The sequence below is a fragment of the Grus americana genome, chromosome 24, assembly GCF_028858705.1.
Source record: "Grus americana isolate bGruAme1 chromosome 24, bGruAme1.mat, whole genome shotgun sequence".
Lineage (NCBI taxonomy): Eukaryota > Metazoa > Chordata > Aves > Gruiformes > Gruidae > Grus > Grus americana.
The window spans coordinates 8,230,401-8,249,381 of record NC_072875.1 but is presented as its reverse complement, the minus strand read 5'-3'; the positions used below and the strand labels follow the sequence as shown (position 1 = coordinate 8,249,381).

At 60.7% G+C, this 18,981-nt stretch overlaps 2 protein-coding genes across 5 annotated transcripts; both read right to left on the bottom strand.

The window, feature by feature from the left end:
* Window positions 1-497: 497 nt before the first annotated feature.
* On the bottom strand, window positions 498-12,337 carry LOC129196042 (rho GTPase-activating protein 9-like). Its single transcript, XM_054802851.1, has 19 exons — window positions 12,157-12,337; window positions 12,024-12,085; window positions 11,377-11,464; window positions 11,125-11,220; window positions 10,671-10,769; window positions 10,256-10,370; window positions 9,630-9,728; window positions 9,472-9,549; window positions 9,296-9,349; window positions 9,070-9,204; window positions 8,862-8,967; window positions 2,263-2,503; window positions 2,094-2,171; window positions 1,718-1,774; window positions 1,395-1,451; window positions 1,151-1,207; window positions 983-1,047; window positions 750-819; window positions 498-581 (listed from the first exon to the last, which is right to left on the bottom strand). The coding sequence occupies exons 1-19, from the start codon at window positions 12,322-12,324 to the stop codon at window positions 531-533; spliced, it is 1,776 nt and encodes a 591-aa protein (XP_054658826.1). The 5' UTR covers window positions 12,325-12,337; the 3' UTR covers window positions 498-530.
* Window positions 12,338-13,085: 748 nt separating this feature from the next.
* LOC129196044 (rho GTPase-activating protein 9-like) lies at window positions 13,086-16,768 on the bottom strand. Of its 4 annotated transcripts, XM_054802855.1 has the most exons (5): window positions 16,668-16,759; window positions 16,167-16,267; window positions 15,083-15,433; window positions 14,441-14,634; window positions 13,086-13,237 (listed from the first exon to the last, which is right to left on the bottom strand). In XM_054802855.1, the coding sequence occupies exons 3-5, from the start codon at window positions 15,381-15,383 to the stop codon at window positions 13,214-13,216; spliced, it is 519 nt and encodes a 172-aa protein (XP_054658830.1). In that variant the 5' UTR covers window positions 15,384-15,433; window positions 16,167-16,267; window positions 16,668-16,759; the 3' UTR covers window positions 13,086-13,213. The 4 variants fall into 4 exon arrangements, with proteins under 4 accessions (XP_054658830.1, XP_054658832.1, XP_054658829.1 ...); XM_054802857.1 differs by lacking the exon at window positions 16,167-16,267 and having other exon boundaries at window positions 16,668-16,768; XM_054802854.1 differs by lacking the exon at window positions 16,668-16,759 and having other exon boundaries at window positions 16,167-16,616.
* Window positions 16,769-18,981: the final 2,213 nt, after the last annotated feature.

Genomic DNA, 18,981 nt, shown 5'->3' with positions numbered 1-18,981 from the left:
TCTACAATCACAGACTTCTTTATTCTCTTTCTTGCTTTATCTCAGAAGAGCTGGGACCTCGCTGGGCGGCTCCCAAAGGCGGCCACCAGCTTTGGTGGCAGGACCCAGTCAAGGATGTCTCCCTTCAGCACAACCACGATGAGGATGGCGATCTGGAGGAAGGCGAGGAACAGAAGAAGTCTCCTGGGGGACAGGAGAGGGGTCAGGCAGAGCAGGGGCCCAATTTGTCTCCGCTCTTTCCAAACACCCTCTTCAAATGCCACCGTGGGACCATGCACCGTGCCGGGCACAGCACTCCCCGCTCGGGACTGGAGTTGAGGGGCCCGGGCACCTCTCTCAGCTCTACTGTCCGTCTCCCCAGTGGGCCCCCAAATGCCCCCCCTTACGCGCCCCCCCAAGCTAGGAAGAAAAGACATACTGAAACATTTCATCCCGGAGAAGTCCCAAGCTGCCTAATGCCCTTGGGACCACCGGCACGGGCACCCCACTGCCTACGAAGAGCCACGGCACCGCGAGCCCCCCCGGGCAACTCACCTCAGCCAAGAAGTGATGCCGTGCCTCCTTGACGCCAGCTGCTCCTCCTACAGGCCAAGGCACAGCAGGGACGTGTGTTGGGGTGTGCGAGGGGGCCGAGGTTTGGGGGCTCAGAGCCCCTCCCTCGTCCCCGCTGAGACCAGTGCCCTCATGTTCCTCGGGCACAGAGCAGACCCTTCCCTCCCCAAGGCCCACAGCGGGCTTGTCTGTCCTACCAGCTGCACGGCCACCATCTCCTGCAGCAGCGACTCCTCTGGTGGTTCTGCCTGCACCTTCTTCCCCCTGCTACGGAAACCATGGGGTTCTGGGCTGTGAGAAGAGACCTCGGCCGGCATGGCGACCCCCCGGGTGGTGGCCAACAGGGAGCCGGGGTGCTGCCCAGCCTCAGCTGCTCAGCACCCCCTGTCCCGCTGCCACAGGTTTCAGTCAGGGACTCATTGCCACTCACAAAGCTCTTGGCTCTCGCAGGCATTCCTGTCTCTCCTGGAGGTGCTGGAGCTTGTTCCTGAGCAGCTGGAAAAGCAAAGGGCCCAGTCAAGAGTCCATGCCACGCTCGCTCTGAGGGGGCTTTAACCTCACAAACGTGTCGAGTCCCCATCCCTCCTGTCCACAGTACCTTCTTGACCTCAACTTGCTCCTGCAGAGCTTTTGTCAGCTCTGACCACTGGTCCGTCTGCAAGGCAAGCGGGACACATTGCAGGGAGCCGTGGTGGAAAGGGCATCCCCAGTCAGTCCCCACCCAGGGCATGGGGAAGTCAGGCCAGGGCCAGGGTGGCAGGCACCCGGCTGTCCTGGGACTAGCACCATTGCCCAGCAGCTCTGGACACTCCCCGAGGGACTGATGGATCTGGTTCACAGACCTTGAAAAGCTCCGGCACTGCTGTGCCTCCTCCTGCCTTTCCCTGAAAGAGGTCTGCCTGCGAGAGAAAGGGAAACAGGAACCTCTCCAGGAGGGGCAGGGGCTGGACGAGGACCCCCGTGGCACCGGCGAGGGCCCACCGCCAGACTACCCGGCACCCCCCTCCCAATCCAGAGGCCCCAGCCCTCCATCACGGATGCCATCGAGGCCCAAAGGAAAGGTCCTCCCCAGCCACACCACTGCTGCAGCTGCTGGGCTGCACGGCCCCAGCACTGGCACCCCCCTCCCTGACCCTGTCAGGACGGGCCTCCTTCTCCCCTCTACCTTCTGCGCCTCTTCCACGCTCACGCCTGCCTCCCCGTTCTCCATCTGAAAGTGCTCCTGCGGGAGAGGAGGGGAAGAGGAGCAGCCGTCAGGGCACCGGCACACTCCCACGAGCGCACTGCCCTCCGCCTTATCCCCTCCCGGCTCCCTTCGGGCACTGCCTTGGCCCTCGCGTCCCCTCTCCTTCCCAGCCCTGCAGGCACTGCGGGCAGACAGAGGGACCCCCAGGCCCAACTCTGGACGTGGTCCACACCTGGACATGGTCCCGAGCGCCTGGCTCTCGGTGACCCTGCTCGAGCAGGGGCAAGTGCACGAGACAAGATGATCACCAGAGGTGCCTTCCAACCTCAAGCCGTCTGGGATTCTGTGAACTCACCTTTGTCTGGGCCACCAGCCCCTCCAGCTCCTGGAGCTCCTGGCGGTTGTTTCGGAAACACCGCGCCACATCACAGTTCTGGGAAGAGGAGCCGGACACAGGCAATGAGCCCCTGACACAGCCCCAGCCGCCGCTGCTGGCCGACATGGGCGCAGGAGGGGACACTGACCTCTCTCCTGAGCTCCTCCATGGCTTCCCTCAGCTCCTGCTGCTTCTTCCCCTGCGTGGGCAAAGGAGGGGTCAGGGGCTCAGCTCTCGCAGCCCCAGCCCCCGGGGGCAAGGGGAACGCTCCACACCTACCAGACACCGCAGCAGCTCCTTGTGCCTTACGGACTCCGCAGAACACTGGGCCAGGCGCTCCCGGAGCATGCGGAGGTCTTCCTTCACCGCTTCTGCCAGCATGGCTGCACCTGCGCGGCGGGAGCCAGCAGGGTGTGAGGGGCACGGGCGCGGGCACTGTCAGGCACGCACACTGGCGGGGACAGTCCCCGAGCACAGGCGCGCACACGCTCTCTCACGCGCAGGGCACGGCCACGCAGATGCACGCTCAGGGATGCCCAGGGCTGCCACGGGAGCCTCCCCCCAGAGAGGAGCACCGTCAGCTGCCTGCGCTCGCGCGCCTGCAGCCCCCGCAGCCAGCGGTCCTGTGCGCGCACGTGCACTAGTTGCGTGCTCGGCTCGGCCTGTGCCAGCTGGGTGCCGAGCACGTGGCAGGAGGTGGTGGGGGGCTGAGGAGAGAAGGAGCTTCCCCTGCCCTGCTATGCCGGGTGCTCACGGGGCCCCTCCTGCCCTGGGGCCTCTGCCACGCCACCTCCAGCATCCACATCCCGCCCTGTGAGCTCAATACGCTCCCCACCCCTGGGATCCCCTTCCTCTTGGTCCCCCCCCTTACCAGCCCAGCAGCACACGTGCCTCGGTCCAGGCAGCTGCCTTCCCCCTGCCGCTGGCAGACACACACAGACCCCCAGCCAAGGGCTGCGGGGACCGTGGGCGTACTCGGCCCTCACCTCCTCTTCTCCGTCGGGCACCTTCCGCTGCACGTCGGACACAGGACAGGTCGTTGGCGACTGCTCTCCAAACTCCTGCCCAGTAGCACCGAGGTTGGGTTCTCCTCCAAATGCTCCCCCGCCTCTGGGAGCAGCTCCCTTTCTACCTGCCAGGGCGCCCGTCTCACAAAGGCACAGTGACATCGCAGTGACACGGCCACCGCTGCCCACTGTGACATGGCCATCACCTCCCTGGGGCTGGCGCCAAGAGCTGAGGCGGGGCCCAGCCGCTGCCACGGGGAAACAGGGCGTCACTCTCAGCACCTGCTCTTAGCATGTGGGTGGGAGCGACTGCAGGTGCTGCCTGTTGGCGTCTCCCCGTGGGGTTTGCCTGTTCCTTGACCATCTGGCTGTCACAGCTCCCCACCCCAGCACCAGGCATGAGCCAGGCTGCGCACAGCCTCCCAGCAGGCACACGCAGACACTCACGCAGGCGTGTGCACCACGGGTGTGCACCACAGATGTGCACGGACGGCCACTCCGCGTGGGCTCCAGCACAGAGCTCAAGCATCCAGCCCCCAAGCTACAGCCCGGGAAGGGGAAAAAGGAGGACTATCCCTCTGCTCTAGCCCGGGCAGACACTGTGCTTGCAGACTCCCAAGCGGAATGCGGTCTTTCCCGTGCTCAGAGAGCCACGGCTGCCGGCAGGCGGGGGGACGCCAGGAGGAAGGGGTGGGGGCATGCAGCAGGCAGGCAGGCAGGCAGGCAGTGACCCACTATCGGGAAACTAACGGAGGAACTCCCAACCCCTAGGCCTTGGAGTTCCTATGACCCGTCCCAAGTGGCCAAATATTTTGGAAAGAATATTAGTAATGGCCTCTGTAACTCATTGGTAAATGATAGATATTCTCTCTTCTTTTCTCATGGGCACGGGAGAACCAGTGTTGATGATTAAAGCTAGGGATGGTACTGCAAAAAAAAAAAACCCAAAACCAAAGATATCTCTATGATTCTATGAAATTCCTGGCCAGAGGCTGCATGGTATTTACACCAAGCTAACCAGCGTTGTGTATTTCCCACAGGACTGGCGCACCACCACCATCTGTCATCTCACAATTGCCAATATTGACATCTGAGCTACTAACCGCAACCAAACTTCAGGTGGTTCTACTACACTTCAGATGTGTCAGGTAGATTTAGATTTAAAGTTATTCAGATTATGTTGTTTGTTTCCTGGAAATGACTGGAGTCGAGTCTTGTTTCAGTCTACAATTTGCAATAAAGAAAGTGAAGTCATTTGGGGTAAATCACATAGGAAGTTAATTTTTTCCTACTATGTGAAGGAGCTTGTGTTTCTTCTGCTGTTAGCATGCAGTAGGCACAAGTGGTAAGGGAGAGCTGAAATCATCACCAGGAGGGCTGGGAAGAGTCTGGGGGTGGCTTGATTTCCCCTCTTCCTGTCTCTAAACTGCTATTTGTGAATTATAAAGCAGGCTAGCAAAAGTATTGGAAAGGGTGGTATATGCTGAGGTCTCCTGAAACTCCTCAAGTTTGAGCTGTTGCACGTCTTTCTGCAGATTACTGCAGATACCATGGAAGAAGTTAATGCTTCTGTGGTGGGTGCAGACCACACAGAGGTGGTAATTCTCCAGTTCTGCAGTACAACACTAAGTTCACAGCATACCTGCCCAGATGACAAAAAACCCCTCTTTTCAGCCAAATTACAGGCAGTTCACTGCAAGTCCTCTGAAGAAAACCGAATCTATTGGCTCCACAGCAGTCCAGGTGTGCTTGTCCCAGCTGGTATGTATATGTTTAAAGTGGCTGGTCATATTGCACACCTGTATCCAGGGCTAGAAAGCTGGAAAATCCCTAGTGATGTCAGTATTGCAGGTTTGTCTTTATGTTCTGGATACTTCATTTTTTGAATGCCTTGCTAGTCATGTTGTCTTCCTACTACCAATAGCTCATATCTCAAGGCATAGTGTGCACTTAGGGTGAGGTTAACTGCTAATGGCAGAAAATGTAAAACTGTATTTCAAACAGTCTTCTTGATAATTCTGGTGTTTGGTTTGAGTCTTTTTTTGGATGATTTCTTGCCAGATTGATAAGATCTTCATTGTTTTTACCTTGTAATACAGCTGGTGAAGAGTTCATAAGAGGACGACAAGTGTGAGCTCTGCTGTTTTCTTGCTGTTTCTTGTGCTCACGTTATCAGCGTCACCTTCAGGCAGTTTCTCTGCAGGAATCTTTTTAAGCCACTTGTTCATTTTGTGAAGGTTAGCTTAGTTAAAACTAGGTAATATCATCCATAGTCCTCTTAACCAGCCGCAGGTAAACTGGAATGTGTCATAATCAAGTGAGCAAGCAAGGATGGTGCTGTGAACCACTCCACACTGTGAGCACCCATTCTTCCTCCCGGACACTCCACCTGTACCACACGACACAGGACTGTCTGACACACAGACTGCACAAGAGCGTCAGTGGGTGTCAGTGCTGTGTAAGTGCAGCTTAACTTTTTTTTTTTTTTAGTAAAAATTAAACAGAAGTTTTAATATTTTCTTCCCCCACTCCATTCTGGAGACGACTGCACTAAACGAATTACGTCTTGTTCATACTGGTGTGTGGAATGGGTGCGGTTTAACAGCGCCCTTGCTTTGGAGAGTCCCTGCATTCCCAGAGACTGGGGGGACGTGTAGAAGTATAAGAGTGGCTGCTTTTGTGGAGCTTCAGGCAACTGTCCTGACCTGTGCAGTTAACTAAATCATAGTGGTCAATGTGACCCCTGGTTCTGTACTCCAGTTGATGCTTTTTACTGGTTTTGTGGAGTGGTATCCAGGACCTGTGTAGCGTTGCAGAAAGCTGTGGTGTTGCATTACCCCTGCAACACAGAGGTGCTGCTCTCTCACACAAGCCTTGCCTCGGCGCAGCAGGCATTGGGCAGCAGGGCCTGGGCAGGTAGGGGTCACAGGCTGCGAGCGTTTATAGTCACCTGTGGACAGGCAATAACTGGACAGGGGGGCTGGGGTCTACCTGCACCCACCTCCCCACAGCAGGGTCTGTGGGGAGGTGTTTGGGGGTTTGGGTAGGAGGGGCCCAGGGGTGTTGGATGTAGGTACAGGGGAAGGATCTGAGCAGGGGCACCATTCCCGCACCCCAGCATGTGCTGGTGGCCTCTCCAAACCTCACACAGGCATTAGCACCCTGAGCTTTGCTCCACCTTCCCCTCTGACCCCAGTCCTCACACCAGCAGGACCTGCTCCCACAGCAGGCACGGCTGAGGGGCCAGCCAAGCCCTGGTGCAGCCCTGGCACCAGCACAGGGTGAGTGCAGGGCAATGCCTCCCTCCGCTGGCTTTGACTGGGATAGAGTTAATTTTCTTCATACTGTCTTCTTGTGCCCGTATTTCAGTTTTCAGCACAAATCCAAAACAGCCTGTACTAGCTACTATGAATGAAATTAACTCTATCCCAGCCAAAACCAGCACACTTGTACGGGGCTATGGTTTGGATTCGTGCCCTCTGTCACCCAGGGAATCTAAAGGTGCTCCTCCCTGGGATGAGGGTGAGGTCAGCAGGAGGAGGAGGTATGGGGGGGGCAGTATGTGCGCAGGTGTTTAGGTGCTGGGGATCCAGGCTGTCCACCTCCACCATCACCACCTTGCACCCCCGGTTCCTTCTCTTGCTCCAGCTGTGGCTCCTGATGATGCCACCAAGAATGGGTCAAACTAGGTTGTGGTCCTCCCAGCACCCTGAATTGCCCCGGGCAGAGCCTTGCTCTCAGGACCCCCGGTCTATGAGGAAGGGGCACCTGGGAGCCCCCTGCACAGCCAGGTATGCCGGAGGTGCAGGGTTAGGGAGCTGTGTGGTGCTGGATGGTGCCTTGAGCCACTGTCTTACTGCAGGTGGGGAGCGGGCAGGGAGGGGCGATACTTCCCCTGTGCCTGCTGTGGGAAAAACCTTCAAGTGTTGGCACCATCTGCACATTCGCATCACCCTGCCCCCCACCATGCATTCATCACCTCTGCACCCTGCCTTCAATCCCTCTGAGCCTGGCTGAGTCTCATAGCACGAGGCTCCCCGATTCCCTAAAAAGCCCCATCCCCTACACCCTTTGCTGCCCCTGGGCCGCCCCCCAGCCGGTACCTCCAAACCACTCTTCCCCAGGCAAGCAGCCCTACTGCTGGGCTGGCTACTGGAAATGCTTGTTCCATTCCAGCTCCTACGCCACCCACCTGTGCACCTGCTGGTGTCCCCTGGGACACCACCCTCTGGGACCCCCACCCAGCACAGGATGGGACCCTGGCACGGGGATGCCCGAGGGTGCTAAGGCTGCATGGCACAGGCACCAGTCACTACTCGGAGCCAGGGCTGCCCTGCCACGCAAGCAGACTTCCCCTGGGCATCAACAGGTCCCTTCCAGACCACGACGAGCCTCTGGATCAGTCCCTGCCCAAAGCAGGGTTGGTGTGTCCCTTGGAGCCCCCCCCAGATCCAGCTGTGCCCCCTAGGGCCCTGTGCTTCCCAAGTCTCCCATGTCACCCCTTTCTGCCCCTTCTTGCCTCTTGGGCCCCTGCCTGCCCTCCATCTCCTGCCTGCCCCAGGCCAAGAACAGATCCAGTGGACACTGCTGCCTGGGAACTGGGAGCGGCTGGTGCAACTGGTGAGCAGGGCTCTGGGGGCACTGGGGAGCTGTGAGGGCACAAGGAGAATGCAGAAGCAGCGGGTGGTGGCACTGGGTGCTGGAGGCACACTGGGATGGGAACCAAGGAACTGAGGGGCACAGGGAGGGGCTGGGGGCCACTGGAAGACCCAGGGGGACAGTGATCCTGACAGGGTGCTGTGACAGCTCCCATATCCACTGACTGTTGCATCCTCCAGGCAGGAGTCCTGGTGGTGCTGGCTACCCTGTGGTCTGCAGGGGCTGGTGATGGCTGCAGCAAGGTGTGGCCACCCCACAGCACCCAACAGAGAGACCTCCAGCCGTGGTATGGCCTGATCCTGCCCTGGCACTGGCTGTGCCAGCAGAGCCAGGGGCCTTTCCTTTCAATATGTATTGAATGAATGGTGGAAATAAATTAGCGCTGTAATGACCTTGGGAAAGCGTATGGGGCATGGCAGGGCGCAGAGGGAAGGGCATTTGGGGGATGCCATATGCCTGGATGATGACGTTCTTTGGGGAGGCTGTGGGACGTAGGTGGTTCTCAGTGCCACAGACAACACCCCCCCCCCCCCCGCCCTCAACCCTGATCAGAGAAGGAGGTGTTGGCAGTCCCAGGGAAGATGCCTGTTTACTGCAGAGTCAAAGGTACATGGGGCAGGGAGGACTGAGGGAGTAGGAAGGGGCACCAGAAGCCAGAGCACCCATGCCTGACTTGGGAGGGGGCAAGCTCAGGGGGGTGTGGGGAAAATACGGTCGAAATGTGCCAGAAGCAGCTCCACAGCCTGGTTCTGCTGGGCCATGCCCGCTGCCAGGCTGCCCAGCTCCCGCTCCGGCCGCAGCAGCGTCGGCCCGAACACAATGCCGATATTCTGGCGTGTCATGCGGTTGACATCTACCCGCTCCATCACCCTGGGGATGCACAGGGTTGAGGGGTGGTCCAGGCACCCCATCTAGCCCCAGTCCTCCCTCCATTACCCCAGGGGGGTCCATGTGCCATGGCTCCATCACTCTGGCAGGCCCTATTCCTCCCCCCACGTACTAGGGCTACCTGATACCCCCCCCAGCTACCCCATACTACCCCATAGACCACCCACCAGCCCAGGAGCAGCCCTCCCCTTACCGGCAGAGGTGAGCCAGGAGGTAGCGCAGGGTGGCATAGTTGGCAGGGGGCAGTCTCTGCACCAGCTCAGCCACTCGCTCCACCTGCTCCTGGGGGTCCGGCAGCTCTGGGTGGGAGCCACAGCGGTCAGACACTGCGTCCTGTCCCCCCCACCCCCACACTTATAGCCTGGGGACATGCATGGGGAGCACTGCGGGGGGACACTTACTTATAGCTTCAATGAAGGGGTCGAAGAGCCAGTACGGGACTAGGGGCTCAGGCAGCTCCCGGAAGAAGAGCTTGAGGGCACCGGTGACCACATGGACATCGCTCCACTCGGGGTCTGCCAGGCTGAGCCGCTCCTCTGGGAGGAACGGGAGAGGTCAGCTTGTGCCTGGGCCCCCCAAGGCCCCAGCACTGCCAGGGCCACCCACTGCCCAGCCACCCTGGCTGACCTTGGCACAGCTGCTCAGGGAAGACATAGCGCCCATCTGAGGTCACAGCTCGCTCTGTGGGGATGAAGGAGGGTTCATGGAAAAGCTGCCTTCCCCCACCCGTGGGCACGTGCTCCAACACAGTTCCCCTGTCCTCTCTCCAGCATCCCCATCCTGTGCTCCCCCAGTCTCCTCACCCCGGTCCACGGCAAAACGCAGCTTCTGAATTACGGACAGGTTCCCATTGACCCGGTAGATCCCATCAACGTCAAGGCCTGGGGACAATGAGGGGGGCGAGACATGGTGGAGGAAGTCATGCCAGCTGCAGGGGCCAGGCCAGCTGGGAAGACCCTACCTCTCTCCTCAATGGCCTCCACGCAGAGCCGGACGAAGCAGGGCACTGTGGTGCTCTCCCGCTGGCACAGTGCATCCAGGCGGCACCCAAACACCTGGTCTGGGAGAGGGCAGACATGGGCCAAACTGGAAGCACTGGGACTCAGCAGGGGGAAATGGGACTGGCGGGAGGGGTACAGGGACTGGGAGGAAAAGCTGGGGACCGGGAAGGCGGTGGTGAGGGCAGGGAGGGACACCAGGACTGGGAGAGGACACTGGGACCAGGAAGGGATGCTGGACTGGAGGGAGACACTGGGACCGGTAGGTGCACAGGGCAATTCTAGAACTAGGGTGGGGGACAATGACAACAGACACTGGGATCAGGAGGGGACACAGGGACCAGGAGGGGATGCTGGGACTTGGGAGGGACACTGGCACCAATGGGTGCACAGGGACTCAGAGCAGGGACACTGGGCAGGGGGGCAGGCACTGGGATCCACTGGGGACAGGCAGCCAAGGCTCAATGAAGGGCTCAGGCACTCTTTTTCTTTCCCACTTTGGGGGCAGAGACAAGAAGTGGGAGGGTTTGGGGAGGCCCCAAGGGTGTGGTGGGACTTGGGGGGACGTCCGGCAGCTAGGGAGCCCCACCTCGAATGAGCCCCTTCTCCTGCAGGCTCTGGAGCGGGGGCCGCTTCACGATGAAGCGCCTCAGTTTGCTCTTCACCCGCTTCTTCTCTGAGGAGTCAGGGGTGGGGGGGGGCACCTAGGGGCACAGTGGGCTCAGGTGCGGTCACAGTCTCGCCAGCCCTGAGGCCTGCTTTCCCCCCTCAGCCCCTCAACCCTACCTGGAGCCCCAGCCCCCTCAGTGACCCGCGACGCCTCGTCCTCATCCCCGCTGAGCTCCATCAGGTCCCCAGCATACCCCTGGTGCAGCCACCCCACAGCTGCATCCACGGGGTTCTCCAGGTCCTGGCAGGGGATGGTGGTGGACAGGGACAGCTGGGGATGCCAATGGGGCTGGAGGCAGCCATGGGGCAACCCCTGTCCCCCTCCAGGCACTCACCAGCCGACGGATGACTCCCCGGATGGCCCGGGCCCACTCCTGGATGGTGGCCCCATGGTCCGACTGCAGCAGGAACTCATTACCCGTCACAGTGCGGAGCTGGCGGGGGCAGGGAGCAGGATGGAGGGGGAACAGGGACTCCCAGGGACCCCTACTTGGGCCAGGGGGACCCAGGCACTCCAGGGGTGCCCTGCCCCCCCCCCAATGGGGGAGGCCTCTGGGGGTGTCTCTAACCCAAGGAGGGGTCCTATGCTACACCCCCACACACCCCAGGGGTGTATACGAGTGGCACCCCTTTGTCCCATTTTGGGGGTTCCTGTACATGCTGGGCTGTGGGGTTCCCTTCTCCATGGGCTGCATTTAGGGGGATCCCTGTGATGCCCAGACTGTTATGGAGAGCCCTATGTCCCCTGGATTGTTCACTTTAGAGATACCCACATCCCCAGCCACTCACGTGGATGACGTTCTTCTTGCTGGAGAGGTCACGGGCCCAATCCAGAGCAGCCCCCCGCAAGTCCACGCTGCTCTCAGGGCGGCTGCTGGCAGGGCGCTGGGGGGGCACCAGGTGTCACAGGTGCCATGTCCCCCTCGTATCTCTACAGCACCCCGTATTCCTCCACAGTCCTCTCCCCGCACTGTCCCCCCATACTTCCCGATGCTCCAGCACACTCCCACTGTCCCAGCCCACCCCCGTGCCCCCACTCACCCAGGCAGTGGGTGCCGGCCCCTTGGGCTCCTTGTAGAAGATGAGGCTGTTCCCAGCCAGCACCACCCAGGAGACCCCCCAGCTCTTCCTGGGGGCAGTAGGTGAGGGGCACCCACAATCCCTCCCCAGCCAGGGCTGGGGGCAGGCTTGGGTGCCCCCTCCTCAGCAGAGCCCCACACAGGCCCTGGGCACGATTTTGGGCACTGGCAGTGCCCCAGATCCACCCACTCACCCCTCCCCCCATCTGGCACAGCCAAAAGCATCTCTGTGTGCCAGGGACATTGCTTGTCTGGAGCCCCTGAGCTGTGAACAGCCATGGGCCAGGCTGGCACAGTCCCCCGTGTCCCCCCCCCCGGCTGGAATGCCCACTCCCAGCTGGCAAAACCTCCTGGCATAAAATTCCTTCCACCCAGGCTGGCATGACCCCCCTCAGCTTGGCAGAAAACTTTGGTTCAAGTGGGGACCCCCTTCCAACCTGGCATGGACCCCCAGACTGGCACGAGACCCCCTGCTTCAATATGGATCTACCCAAGCCTGGCATAGCCCCCTGTACCAAGACCCCACCCCCCAGGGACCCCAGCGTGGCACAGCCCCCTGCACCCGGACCTCCCCCCCCCCCCCGGCACAGCCCCTTCCCCAGCCCCTACCTGAGCTTCCTTCCCCCCTCAGCGATCTTGGTCCTGTTGAGCTGCCCAGCCTTCTGCACCTCCTGCAAGGACAGGGTCAGTGCTGCCCCTGCCCCCGCCCCCCCCAGCACCCCTCAGCCCCAGGGTAACTCACGGTGGGCAGGGCAGGGGTGCAGGGCAGGGGCTTTGCTGGTGCCAGGGAGGGCAGGGGGGTGGCTGCCCAGTCCTCAAGGCTGTGGTGGGCAAGGGTCCGGCTGTGGCTCACCTGCAGTGGGGAACAGTGTGGGGAGCACTGCCAGGGCCCTCCCTGGTGGCCCCCCATACCCTTCCCAGCACCCCCTTTATCCATCCATGCTTTGACCCCCTCTGTGCCACCCAGTGCCCCCCCATCCTCCGTCCTCTGCAGCCCCCTCCCACCCTGCCCCCATCTCCCAGCTCCCAGTGCCACTGGGGACCCCGGCATCCCTGGAGCTCCAGTGTGCTGTGGTCCTGGGGGGCTCGGTGGAGGGGGGCAGGCCCTGCAGGGGACACAGGGGATGCGGAGCAGCTTCAGGGGACATCATGGCCAGCACCCCCAGGACTGCCCCCCATCACCACCAATTAGCGCTGGCACTAATTGCCAGCAGCCCAGCAGGTCTGTGCCAGGGACAAGGGGGGGGCAGTGAGGGGGCCCTGGAGGGCACTAGGGGAGTCAGAGGGGGCAGTGTGGGGGCACATGGAGGGGGTGGGAGGGAAGATATTCCGAGGATAATTTGGGACAATCGAGGGGCCACTGTGGGGGGCAAAGTGGGGAAGGCATGAGGAGGATGAGCATGAGGACAGCGGGGGACATGGGGGCATGATGCGTGGGCATTGGTGGGGGCACATGGGGGGGCATGGGGAGTACGGGGCACAGGGGCATGGATGATGGTGGGGATGTGGGAGGACATGGCAGGGGCAGGGAACAGATGAGGGTATGTAGAGCCAGCTGGCAGGGAGGCTCGCAGGGCCCCAGTACTCTGCCCTGCTGCCCTCCATGCCCACCTCCTCCCGGTGCCGGCGGGGAGGTTTCCAGGAGGTCGTGCCTGTCTGAGAGTTGTAGAAGAAGCAGCGACCAGTGGTGGGGTCCAGGTGACGTTCCCAGGCCCCCAAAACCTGGAGGGGGGGCGCGGCTGGCACAGGGGGCTCAGCCTGCGCCCCCGCCTGCTGCAGCTCCTCAAGGTTGCAGTAGATCATGGCAGCTCCCGGGGGGGCACCTGGGGGGGGGGGGGCAGATCCTAAACTGAGAGTGGGCACATGGACAACACCCATAGCGTACCCCCAGCCTCATGCTCTGCCTCCCTTGCCCTGCCCCCAGTCTCATACCCTGCCCAGCCCCACCAGTGCCCCCTTGCCCTGCCCCCCAGCCCCCCAGTGCCCCCATGCCCTGCCCCCCCAGCCTCCAACAGTGCCCCCTTGACCTGGCCCCCACCTGCACCAGCCCCCTCCAGTGCCCCCTTGCTGTGCCCCCCAGCAGTGCCCGCTTGCCCTGCCCCCAGCCCCCCCAGCCCCCAGCAGTGCCCGCTTGCCCTGCCCCAGCCTCCCCAGCCCCCAGCAGTGCCCCCTTGCCCTGTCCCCCTGCCCACCCCATATTCCCCCAGCGCCCAGCCCAGCGCGGACCAGGGTTTTGCAATCGCTTCCCCGGAGCTGTTTGTTGCGCCCCCGCACCCTCACCCCCGGTCCCTCCGGCAGCCGCAGCCCCCTCGCTGCTCCCCGGACCCGCCGCCCTGCTCCCACCTGCCGCCCGGAGCCGTGCAGCACCGGCCCCCCTCGGCCCCCCCCGACCCCGCTGCGGGCGGCACGGCGCTCCCGCTCCCCCTCCCCCCCCCCCCCCCCCGCACTTCCTCCGCTGCCCCACGGCGACGAGGAAGCGGCGACAGTGAGGGTGGGGTTGGAGGGTGCTGGGGTGCACGGGGGTGGGGATGTGTAGGGAGTGGAGCAGGGGTGCGAAGTTGGGGGGTGCAGGGAGTGAAGGTAGGCAAAGCAGGGGCGCATGGTTGGGGGCACAGGTGGGCGATGCAGGGGGCAAATTTGGGGGTGCAGGGGGGTGAGGTTGGGTGGTGCAGGTGGGCAGTGCAGGGGGGCAAGGTTGGAGGTGCAGGTGGGTGATGCAGAGGGGTGAATTTGGGAGGTGTAGGTCAGCGATGCAGAGGAGTGAAGTTGGGAGGTGCACAGGGTGCAGGTTGGTAATGCAGGCGGCGAGGTTGGGGGTGCAGGGGGTGGATGTGGGTGAGGTTGAGGGTGTAGGGATGCAGGGAGGGGACACAGGTTGGAGACGCAGTGTGCGGGTTGAGGGAAGGAACGTGCAAAGGCTGGGTGGCGTGTGGGGACAGGGAGCACCAGCGAGGCTGCAGGGGTTCAGAGAGGAACAGAGCTGGGGGCACAGGGTGTCCTCTGGGGGCCACCTGGACCCCACTTACCCCAGTGCCCTGGGCCAGCAGCTCCTCCTGCGACTGGCACCTCAGCAGAGCTGGGGTGGGCAGGGCCCCCTCTGCCAGCTGGCTGGTGCTGATGCAGTGGCCCGTGGGACGCATGGAGGTCAGCTTGGCCTCCTGAGGGGATGGTGGAGGTGGGCCACACAGGTCCTCCAGTGAGTGGTACTGCGGTGGTGGGCCTGGGGGAAGAGAGGAGGATACCCGCCAAGCCAAAATGATCTTCAGGCTGCAGGTGGGGGGCAGAGACCCCCACTTATGGGCCCCAACCCTGTTTTCCCAGTGTCCCCCTGCCCCCAGTACCCCAGACCCACGCTCTCAGTGTCTCCCAGTGCCTGCAGCCCTGTGTCCCTTCCACCTCCTGCGCTCCCAGCCCTTTGGCCCCCATCATCCCTCATGGGTGTCTCCTAGTCCTGTCCCCCCAGAGCCCCCTTATCCTGTACCCTTAGTGCCCCTAGCCCCACAGCCCTGATCTTCCCCCAGCCTTGTGCACCCAGACCCACAGCCCAGGACGCTCAGTGTCCCCTCATCCTATGCCCCTAATGCCCCCAACCCCTTGCCGCCACTTCAGTGCCCCATGGCTCCATTCTCCCAGTGTCCTGCCATCCTGTGCCCCCCTGCCCCGCTCACCTGTGCCTGCAGGCTGGCTGGGGGGCAGCATGCTCCGTCTCCCAGTGTCACTAGGGTCCAGCTCGGTCACATAAGTAGCAGGGACGAAGAAGGGCCGAGCCCAGTGGGGCTCACTGGCCCGTCTCACCTGCCACCAGTCCTCATTGGCTTTGTGGAGCAACAGGAACTGCTCGCCAGCAGCCATGGCCACATGCCGCCCATCCTCGGCACGGTATGCGTAGTTGTAGAGGGCGCAGAGCACCACAGCTGGCTCGGCACGCTGCCACCGCCGCCCCTCCAGCCGCCACCGCCCTGCCAGCATTCTCACCCCACTCAGGGCACCTGGGCACGCTACAGCCTAGCTCTCGCCATCTGCAGGGCACACAGGACTGGGGGTCAGGGTGGACGTGCCCCATGGCTGGCATGGCCCTGGGGCTGTGGTGGAATGGAGATGAGCAGTGGTGCCATGGGTGGCAGCAGGGACCCTGCCTGCAGGGCCAGGACTCACTGGACAATGTTGTACTGGATGGCCAGGCTGTGTCCCATAGCCATGACAATGCCCCATGGCCAGGCTGTGCCCCACGGCCATGCATTCCTTCCCCAACCATGGCAAATCTGTCCACAAGCAGTGGAAGGACCATGTGCTGCCCCAGTTCCTGGTGCTGGGGAAGCTAATGCCTGGTCCCAGGGTACAGGGGACTGGGGGGACTCTGGGGACCAGAGCAACTGAGCGTGCTGGGGTGGCCAGGGCTCAGGGACCTGCAGGAAATTCAGCAGCTGCTGCAGCAGGAAGCAGTGAGGCTGAGGCTTCCTCGCACCACATGGCATGGGGCTGGGGGATGGTGCTGGGGGGCCTCAGTTCCATGGCCGCATGGCCTCGGGTGCCCCGGTCCTCATCCCACGTCCCTCCAGCCCCTGGTCCCCATCCCATAGCCCTATCACTCCCAGTCCCTTGGTCCCCATCCCAAGGCCCCCTCCCCCCAGTGCCCCACCCCATATTCCCTCATCCCCAGCCCCACAGTCCTAGGCTCCCAGACCCGCAGCCCCCCCAAGCTCAGTGGCCCTACAGCGCCCAAGCCTGCCCCACAGATAGAGATACACTCACCATCTTCGGAGCACCACTGTGGGGCCTATGGGCAGGACTTGATGCCAGGACAGAGAGGTGGTGGGGGCTGCCATGGGGTGTAGGTTGAGGACCCCGGTGTCCTGCCCAGCCAGGCAAGCACCCACAGGGTGCAGGGATTACAGCCTGCAGCCTCGCTTGACCCTGCTTGGCCCTAAGCGCCTTTCAGCTCTGCCCACACTGCGCTGCCAGGAGGGGCAGGGAGCGGGGCGAGGCAGGGCAATTGGGGTAATTGCACTGCCCCGGGGGGGGCAAATCAGCTTTGCCCCGGGGGAGGGCCCCAGCCCGGTTGCGTCCCGCCCTGTTCCCGACACCTGCCCCTGGTTCCCTTCGCTCTTGCTGGCCCACGGGTTCCGGGGGCACTGGGGGAGGGGCCCGGGGAACGGGCCAGGGGGCTGCTCGCGGCTCACCAGGCTGTGCCAGCACGGACCCCCGGGCCAGGCCGGCGACCCCCGGGAGGACCCCTGGGTGTCCCCCACCCACCTGTTGCTGCCGGAGTGGCGGGTCGGGCCCGCCCGCAGCGCGGCAGCGGGAACACCTCCCCGGGCCATGTGACAAGACTAGACCGGGACGCTTGGGTCCTCGCCCCGCTGCGGGGCGGGACGGGGGGCGGGGGATCCTCCCGGCTCCCGGGGGGAAGGGGGAGTGTCCCGGTGGGAAAGCGAGAGCGAGCATTCGGACGCCGGGGTCCCGCAGGAGGGGGAAGGAGGGGGGGGGGGGCACTGCGGGCGGTATTGGGGGGTGTTCCGGGACCGGGGGGGGGGGGGGGCAGGACGCCTGGGTCCCCGCCCGCGGCTCCGGGAGGCAGTGCGGGGAGGGGCGGGGGTCCGCTCCGGTCCACCTCTGGGTCCACGTCCTGAAGAAAGGGGGGAGGGCTGCGCGACACAGGGGAGTCGTGGGGGGATCGCGTGACGTGGAGCGCCAGCTTCGGCACCGTGCCGTGACATTGTTATAGTTGAATTGAGACAAATAGAGTCCAAAGTAAATTCAATCTGTATTTATTAAGGTAGAAAAGCAAAAGCAGCGCTGGGCGGCCGGGGAGCCGCGGCTCTGCCAAGGGCTCGCGAATTCAAACAAGCTAAGCAGCCCCCTTTATAGGTTGATTTCGCGCCTTTCTGCTTCTTCCGTTATCGTGGCTCCTTCAAGTCTGGGTAGTTTGTTACAGAGATACAAGTTGTCATAGTAACACAGCACTGCACTTTGCAACATTTTGGTTAAGCCTCGCCAAACAGGATGTTCTCTGGTGCAGAATGGTGCAGAAAGATTGCTTTTTCTCATCTAACCCATTTCGATCACCACATTACCTCCAATTACTTATTACAATCCCCCCTTTTTCTATTTATAAGTAATTTGTTGATCAAATCTAGACAACACTTCACAGGCCACGTCCAATTCAGGATCCTTGCTTGGTATAATTTTCATCTCCAATTCTGACTATCAATAGGATAACAACTTTCATTGTCCCCACAGTTCAGTACCTCTCTGCCTTCCTCGTCTACTCTTTAGCAGAGAGCAACGGGATATTAATATCTTCTCGGCAGCAGCAGGTAGTCTTCAGGGGAATTTAGCTGTTATCCTGTTAATAATTTAGAGTGAGTTATCTCTCAAATATATTTCCACCTGTTTGGTTGTTGGGCCCATTTCCAGGCGAATCTTATAGCACACTGTACAATAAGGTTGTCTCTTAAATGAAACACAGGACCATTTACAATTTAAACATTGGCAAACAACCCAACATAAATGCCTGGAAGTAGGGTGTTTCAAGCAGGGTATTCCCCGGAGATCTAATTTCACAACAAAAGGGAAAAACCTGAGGGGTTCCTATTAGTTTGTATAGTCCACCCTCCCCCGTTTGGTCAGGTATCCTTTCTTCACTTCAAGGTGACCTCTCGTAGTGTATTTGGAACCACTGATCTGGAGTGGTTCATTTACCGGTAGGTCTCCTGGTTCTGACGTTACAGTCCACCTTTCTGGGAAGATAGGTCCCTTAATTCTGCTGGCATGAGTCCACCCTTTTTCCGCTGTCCGTACAGCTGTATCTGTGGTAAGTAAAACAACAAAGGGTCCTTCCCAACGAGGCGTCAGGGAGGCTTCTTTCCAGGTTTTGATTAGTACCTGGTCTCCAGGCTGGATTCAGTGTATGGAAATGTCCAAGGGAGGTCTTTGTACTACGAAACCTTTCTTTCTTAGTTCTTGTCTCCTTTTTGTCAGTTCTAAAATATATTCTGTTAAAATTTTATCCTCGACCTTCGGGTGCTCTACTAATAATCCAAAGTCATAAGGCATCCCATACAACATTTCAAAGGGGGATATACCAGTATCTGTCCTTGGTTGAGTTCTAATGTAAAGCAAGGTCAGCGATAGACATTTAACCCAATTCAATTTTGTTTCCACCATAAGTTTGGTTAGGCGTTTCTTTATTTCCCCATTCATTCTTTTCACTTTCCCGGAACTCTGTGGGTGCCAGGGAGTATGGTATTCCCATTTTGTACCGAACAATTCAGTTGTCTCTTTAATTATTTTGGACGTAAAATGTGGGCCTCGGTCTGAGTCAATTACCGTAATAGTTCCATACCTTGGAATAATTTCTTCCAAGAGAATTTTAATAACTGTCTTTGCAGTAGCCCTTACCACTGGAAAGGCTTCTACAAAGTGCATAAGGTGATCAACCAAGACTAATAAATACTGATATCTCCCAACCTTCGGCAATTCAGTAAAATCCACCTGTATTTTCTCAAAGGGTCTTTTAGCCAGTTCACGACCCCCTTGAACCTTTTCCCTAAGCTGTCGTTTATTC